At 41.6% G+C, this 7525-nt stretch overlaps 1 protein-coding gene across 4 annotated transcripts; it reads left to right on the forward strand.

Annotated features, from left to right (window-relative positions):
• The first annotated feature begins 455 nt into the window (after positions 1–455).
• On the forward strand, positions 456–5201 carry RPL34 (ribosomal protein L34). Of its 4 annotated transcripts, none has more exons than XM_004269589.4 (5): positions 456–514; positions 2564–2637; positions 2719–2818; positions 3131–3234; positions 5077–5201. In XM_004269589.4, the coding sequence occupies exons 2-5, from the start codon at positions 2573–2575 to the stop codon at positions 5159–5161; spliced, it is 354 nt and encodes a 117-aa protein (XP_004269637.1). In that variant the 5' UTR covers positions 456–514; positions 2564–2572; the 3' UTR covers positions 5162–5201. The 4 variants fall into 4 exon arrangements, with proteins under 4 accessions (XP_004269637.1, XP_033283674.1, XP_049564850.1 ...); XM_033427783.2 differs by lacking the exon at positions 456–514 and adding an exon at positions 605–624; XM_049708893.1 differs by lacking the exon at positions 456–514 and adding an exon at positions 882–904.
• The last annotated feature ends 2324 nt before the right edge of the window (positions 5202–7525 follow it).

Here is a 7525-nt window from a genome sequence, read left to right on the forward strand (position 1 = left end):
AAATCCTAATGTGTAAAATTTGTGCTCTGAATGAAGAACAAGAAAAAGGAAGGGCCGGTTAAGGACAGTAACTCCTCAAAGGTCACCTAGTGATAAGTGTCAGCATTGGGCTTCAAACTCGGGCCTAACCCCAAAGGTGGCGCTCTTTAACTCAAATATGTCTTAGCGCCCTTGAGAACGGTAAAAGCCTGGTTTTGTCTTACCCCCGCTCTTCGTAGGTCCTTCGTCATTTGTATTTGTTTCTACAGCGATTCCCGAAAGACCTTCGTGTGGCGCTGTTGCGGAAGGCTGGGAGCATCCCGACCCACAGAGGGGCGGCACGTCGCTAGACGTACAACGCGGCGGTGCTATGAATCCCCGCCCACCGAGGGGAGCTGCGTGGCTTCCGTACAACATGGCTGCGTTCTAGCCGCCACGCCTCTTCCTATGACGTACTTCCTATCATGCGCAGTCATATTTGACCCTTGAACTCGCTGGTGCTTTCTGCTTCCTCTTCCGGGGACGGTATCTAGAGGTATGGTTGCTTTTTCCTTGTCTATTGCTACTGCCTTTACAATCGGCCGCCATCCGGGGAGTTGCAGGAGACAGGGTTTATCAGGCGCAGTGTTTTGAGCTGGCGTGGGGGTAAGGGCTTAGGAGCAAGGTTGGTAGTGAGCAGTTCCCCGGACTTTAGCTTCAGACACCTCTCGATCCCGACCTCCGCTCCGCAGCAGTGAGTGGCAGGAGCTCACCACCTCTGGCTTTGCCGCCTTTGCAGTCCGGCGTTCGGAGACAAATGAGTTGTGAGTTCCGGCTGATGGAGACTGCGAAGTCGCCGGACGTTCTCATATCTTAGGCCATGCTTTAACCCCGCGCCTGTAGCTGTTCTCCAGGCTCTGGGAGGGTCGACGACCGGCACGTTCAGGTCATTTCAAAATGTGTTCTAAGACCAATAGCAAGTAAGATAAAAATTTTTAATAGGGAGTTTTCTGTCTTGGTTTTGGAGAGGCAAACGGCTGATTGGGTCACTCGCACCGGCCTTCCGTGTGGGTTTTGATGTCTGACAGTTCCAGTGTAATGATAGTAAGGAGCTTGCAACACCAGATGCAGGCTGTTGCCTTTTAAGTAACATGCTGTGACGAAATGGTTACAAAATTTGGGGGAAATTAGGTTGATTCAAGTTTGCCTATGTTTTATGGTATTTTGGGTAGTTCACTGAAAAAAGAAGAAAAACCAGTTGGATGCCATAATCCAGAAACACTTGATCCAGTACCAAAATTAGTATTAAATGGCACCTAACTTATCCCGGATGCTGCTTTGGGGGCAGAACACTGAACCCTGGGCAGCCACTAGGTTGGGGCAGAATGCCTGCTGTCGTTTAATCCTAATGACAGTTGTGTGAAATAGTCAAAAATTATATTTGACAGATAAGCAAGCTGGCCTGTGGAGCCCTATAGTCTCAGTAAATGGTATAGCTAAGGATTCAGCTTACACATAGGTGTGCTCGTGTGCTCTTCCTTTAAAACCAGCGTTTCTCAAACTTGCCTGTTGGTAGCACTTTTCTGGATACTACTCCAAACAGAATCAGACTCTTCGAGAGAAAAGCCTGGTAATCAAAATTTTAACCAAGTGCCACGTTTGATTACCGTCAGGAAAACAAACATCGACCCTTAGCATTCTTCCCAATCACCCTTAAATATAAGTATAGCTGTCCCTCAGTATCCTGGGGGATTGTTGCAGGATCCATCCCCGAGGATACCAAAATCGCTGATGCTCAAGTCACTTGTGTAAAATCCTCCCATATACTTTAAATCATCTCTAGATTTCTTACAACACGTATGCAATGTAAATGACTGTAAATAGTTGTGGGCACGCAGCAAATAAGAGTTTCGCTTTTTGGAACTTTGTGAAGTTTATTTTCCCTGGGTATTTTTGATCCACGGTTCGTTGGATCTGCGGATGCAGAACCTGCGGGTACAAAGGGTCAGCAGTAGTTTATTTATTTATTTTGGTATACAAATGTGTTTATTTTAGGGGGATGTAATCGCCACTGCACAGTAGAACCTCAGGGAAAAGAGGAGCTCCAAGTTCCCCTTTGTTTTGGAGGGTCGGGGAGAAATGGTCAATAATCTTAAATAACCATCATATTCAGGATGGATCAGTCTGCACTAGGTCCAGCCCTAGGTCCCAAAGACCAAGAGGATGCTAAGGGGCTTCCGGTGGGGGCATAAAGGATCAATGTTCCCTGTTCCTTCACCTGCTTAAATCACTGGCTTTGGCTCCCTTCCTCCGGGAAGCCCTCTGATTAAGCCAACCCAGGCAGCTAAAGCATCTTCTTTCTCCTTCCACCTCTAAGCTCTGGGCTGAGAGATTCTACTCTTTGTGGTTTGATTCAGTCTCCCCAGTTCATCCTCATGTAAATCGTCAGCTGTAGTTTTAAAACATGGAATCCTTTTCATAAGATACCTTAAGATAAGGATATTATATGTAAGAACGTACATGGGTAATGTGTAAACTCTGTGATGCTGTTTTGTTTTAAGGTTTGAATTTTTCTACAATGCAGTTTTATTTCATCTTGATTTAGGCATTCAGGATGGTTCAGCGTTTGACATACCGTCGTAGGCTGTCCTACAATACAGCCTCTAACAAAACCAGGCTGTAAGTATTTCCAAAATTAATATACGTATTGTCATTTATTCTACAAAATGTTGAGCTGTTGTCTATTCTCTCACTTTCTAGGTCCCGAACCCCTGGTAATAGAATTGTTTACCTTTATACCAAGAAAGTTGGGAAAGCACCAAAATCCGCATGTGGCGTGTGCCCAGGCCGACTTCGAGGAGTAAGTGATCCTTTTGCTGTGAATAACATAAGAAGGGTTGAGCATTAATTCCTTTGGTGAGTGAGTGAAGGAGCGGTCGCCACTAGGGGGGTTGAGAATTACTAAGCCTTCATGATCCATATCTGTGAAGAACGTAGACTTTCTTTTAAAACCTATGTGGCAAATACAGTGAAATGCCTTTCAGGTAGATCAGTGTACCATTTCCCTTTGTAACCTAGATTAATGTTTATACTTAATACTCATCAGAAATCTAGGACAATTTCTGTTTCTGTTAAAGCATCACAAAATAATCTCAGCGTTTTCTTTATGCAGGTTCGTGCTGTGAGACCTAAAGTTCTTATGAGGTTGTCTAAAACGAAAAAACATGTTAGCCGGGCCTACGGTGGTTCCATGTGTGCTAAATGTGTCCGTGACAGGTAAATAACTATGAAATCACATGGGCTATCTTAAGTGTGTCTGTGTCTGTTGCACTGCATGCCAATCATTATTAGAAGACTGGTGAAAAAATACCAAAAGTTGCATATTGTATCAGTAGAATCCTCCTTGACTAGGGATAATCGATGCTGAACAAACTAATAAATGATATTAGCTCCTACTCAGTTATGATGTTGGGACATCTTTATGCTAGATGTAGAAATTAAATGGTTGGGTGGGGCAGGCAGGTAAGAAAGTCTCAGGTTGATGGAGAGTGGAAGGTCCTAAAAGTGTAGGAACAGAATCGCCGTACGTAGTTCTAGTGTGGCTGGAGCAGAATGTTTTGGGAGATGATACACAGGAAAGGTAGAAACATCACAGGTAATGAAGGGCCTCATAGGACAGATTTTTTGGCTTGATTCTTTAAAATGTGGTAATTGATGGGGTGTGAGCAGGGCAGGGAAACCTTCGGTGTGCCAGAGACTAAGTGTGCAGCGGGATGGATAGTGAAGTCATTCTTTCAGCAAAGGGTGAGTGCTTGGAACGGTTTCTCTGCTTTGTCAAGGCACCTACGTGAAGGCCGAAGGCTGGATCGCGGGTGAATGGGGTTATTGGGAGATGACTGGGTCTTGTGGATGTGCAAAAGGATTGGTAGTGGCATAGGTAGGAATAGAAGCAGTGGGGTTTATGGTGATAATATTTGCTCAGCATTTTTATGATAAGCTCTGCCAAAAGTCCATCTGGGAGGTATTTTTTATTTATTTATTTTTTGGTGGAGAAACCAAGGCTTGTTGCTTAAAGTTACATAGCTGGTAAGAGGATTCCTTCCAGGTTTTATTGAGGCTCTTGCTCTTAATTAACCCTACTGGCTACATTAAGTTTTCTCCAGAGACCTATGTGGGAAGATTTGAGAGGTGATTGGTCTTTAGAAGAGAAGAAGTTGGTTCGGAGGAGTGGTTTGCCTTCAGTTCATTCAGCTTTTGTTCTATAAAGTGCTCTGGCTAAGTCTCTACACCAAATCTGACATCAAACTTTGCAAGTTCATTCTACCTTTCAGGAGTTAATTTGTAAGGGGAGGTTAGGCATGTTACATTAATACAAATACAAGCTAAATATAAATTCCATGAAATATAGGAGAACTTCACTATGGTTGAAGTTTGGAGGAGAAATGACTTTAAAGTAGCCGAGAATCTGGGAGTGGTATTCGAGGTGGAACCTGAGTGACGGGTAAATTTTAGACAAGAGGTCGAGCGGGCATTGCAGGCAGGGAATGAACATAGTTTGATCTGGCACACTGAGGGTATAAAAGGAATGAGAAATGAGATTGGAAAGGTAGCGTTGGAGATGAATGAGTTGCAAGCTAGAGGAGTCTTTTTACCAGTCTTTGGTTCCCAGACTTCGCTAAGCATAACCACATGAGCACGTTTGTTAAAAAATATTCTCAGGCCCTAGCTTCTGGAGATTTGGGTGTGGATCTGTAGGGCAGCCTGAAGAATAGCATTTGCTGTGACACTGAGGGGGTCTGTAGTCTTTGCTCTGGGTAAGAGTGACATCAGCTCTGTTTCTGTAATGTGGTTATGTCCAGGACATTTGAAGGAGTCAGAAATCCCAGGCTTTTGAGGGTAGATTATTAGATAACCAGGGGTACCAGAAGGACACCTGAAGCTGAAAGGGTCTGTCCATAGAATTTTTTCAGCTCTTAAGTTTTAAATCTGTACTTGTGTAGGTTTTGTTTACTTTTCTGGGTATCTTACCTGATTGCTTTACTCGGTTCTTTTATGACACTTTTCTTTCTTGTGTTAAATTGATTTTTTTAAAACTGTATTTAACATTTTCTTTTCTAGGATCAAGCGCGCTTTCCTCATTGAGGAGCAGAAAATCGTTGTGAAAGTGTTGAAAGCACAAGCACAGAGTCAGAAAGCTAAATAGAAAAATAAAGCTTCTTTGAGTAATAAAAAAATCAAAAAGCCTTGTTCTGTTATTTCTATTGTGGCTTATTAGTGTACACGTTTGGTTTCTGTAGTAACGAGAGGGCCCCCCAACACACACACACAATTTTTAGTTGATTACTTTTTCTAAAAGTAAGTGGAGGTCAGTGATGGCTAAAATTTTTTGATGGTAGCTCTAGATAACATTAAAATATGGACTGTAATATATTTTCTCTTAGGAACTATGTTATGTGTTTCTGTTAACTCTTAATAATGCAAAAGTATCTAAAGATTTTAATAATAGCTCCTTACAGTGCTTAGACTGTATCAAGCAGCCCTCCCCAGTATTCTACATAAGGTCTTCTGAATTGTCTTCCAGGATGATTTCTTCAGGCCATGTCAAGCTTATTTCCCATCTCAAGGGAAAGTAGAGAGCAGGTGCTGTTTTCATAAGCCAAGAATCTAGAAGCTGAAAGAGTATCTGAATTCTGTAAAATTCGATCCTCCCCCATTTAGGCATTTACTGTTGCTGGCACGATGACACTTAAATGTCATATGCAGAGGAGTGTTTCCTTGATTAGAATAAAAGTACCCTTTTCTTCCGAAGGAAAAAGGCAGAAATCTTTCTGGCCTCTTAAAACCTTCGTTGTACCACAGCCAGCTAACTTGTTCTTGGTAGACAAAATTTTTAATTAACGTTTTCGCAGAAGAGGAAAGGCAGCGTAACTAAGTGGCTGGGTGGCACTTGAACTCAGGGCACTTAAAAATTTATTAATGGTGGTACTTAATGGCATCTCCATAGCACTTAACATAGTCCTCCGGACAACCCTTTCATACCTATTTCTGTTTTACAAGTGAGGGCATTGAGGTGCTCAGGTTGTGTTACCCAGAGCCATTTGTGTTGGTAGGATTTTTGCAAGTGGTGTATTTAGTGATTTGAGACTGAATGACTGGGCACCCCCAATAAACACTTTGGCACAAGAAGTGATAGCTGAAGCCCTTTATTGTCAAAGTTCAGTCTCAAGACATCCATCAGGCTTCCCTGAACACCTGCAAATCCCAAGAATTGTTAGCAACCAGGATTATACGATTATCTTATGTGATGTTTAATCACTTAAAATTTTTAATGGGGATGCAATTGAAAAGCATTGGATTCGGAGGTAGATTAAATATTTCTCTGTGACCTAGGTTGATGTATACTGCATGGACATGTTTTGTGATCCTGTAGTATTGTGTTTGATATAAGGACTTAAAAGTTGGTACTTTTAAAATAACACAAAAACAATATGCTTTATTTAAATTCAATTACTTGATTGGCTTGTAACCTAAGTCTACATTTTGAAAGTCTTGAGTTGAATATTTTAATAACAGCTGTGGAGGGGAAAGCCTCCACTTGCCAGCCCAGCATGAGCTCTTGCCTGTCAGGACTCTTCTCTCCCTACTACGTGAAGTTCCGTGGAACAACTTGACTGAACACAGATGAACTGAGGACTATCAAGTTTCTGGAAAATAAGTGGGTTAACTGAGAAATTTGAGAAAGCTAAAGCATTAAAGTTTCGTACTTTTAAAAGGATTCTTCATAATGTTAGATGGTTTAACCTTTTCTAAATTTGAAATGTCACTTGTCTTAAAAAAACTACAGTTTGGAAAGTAGGGGAAAATAGGATGAAATCACCTTCAGTTTCAGTATGCAGACAATCATTTTTAGCAGTTTGATGTCTTTCCTCCCATTTTGTTTTCTAGGCATGAGGAAGACATTTTATTTCTTATTTTTTAAATTTATTTATTCTTTTTTTTGGCCGTGCCGTGCAGCTTATGGGAGTTTAGTTCCCCGACCAGGGATAGAACCCGGGGCCCCAGCAGAGAGAGTGCCGAGTCCTAACCACTGGACCACCAGGGAATTGCCAAGATAGACATTTTAAATAAAAATTGTAAGCATACTATATGTGTAAAAATTCAACCCTTTCCCCCCCTTAACCCCTGTGAGCGTATTTTGAAAAATTAGTTTAGTGGCTACATATGTCATCAAATCTATGAGCCATAATTTAAATAGTCCCTTTCTTTTGAATATTTGGGCTATATCCAATTTTTCTCTATTTTAACACTTGTGAGCATTTTTATACAGCTGATTATTTCATTTATGCTGATTTTTTTTTTACATTCATAAGCTGGTACTGAAGTACAGTACAATAGTCAAGTTTAATTATTGGGGTTACAATGATGTTTCCTAAGAGTCTTAGCTCAGGTTGCTGTAACAAATTACCATACACTGGGTGATTTAAACATCAGATGTTTATTTCTCACATTTCTGGAGACTGGGAAGTCCAAAATCAAGGTGTTGGCAGAATGTTCTTGGTGAGGGTCC

Source organism: Orcinus orca, chromosome 4 (genome assembly GCF_937001465.1).
Source record: "Orcinus orca chromosome 4, mOrcOrc1.1, whole genome shotgun sequence".
NCBI lineage: Eukaryota > Metazoa > Chordata > Mammalia > Artiodactyla > Delphinidae > Orcinus > Orcinus orca.

What these genes read in the sequence shown, in the direction of transcription:
- RPL34 (XM_004269589.4), top strand. Translation starts at nt 2,573, where the DNA reads ATGGTTCAGCGTTTGACATACCGTCGTAGGCTGTCCTACAATACAGCC. An exon ending in GCCCAGGCCGACTTCGAGGA is followed by an intron (nt 2,819 to 3,130) that starts GTAAGTGATCCT and finishes TTCTTTATGCAG; the next exon opens with GTTCGTGCTGTGAGACCTAA. An exon ending in GCTAAATGTGTCCGTGACAG is followed by an intron (nt 3,235 to 5,076) that starts GTAAATAACTAT and finishes TTTCTTTTCTAG; the next exon opens with GATCAAGCGCGCTTTCCTCA.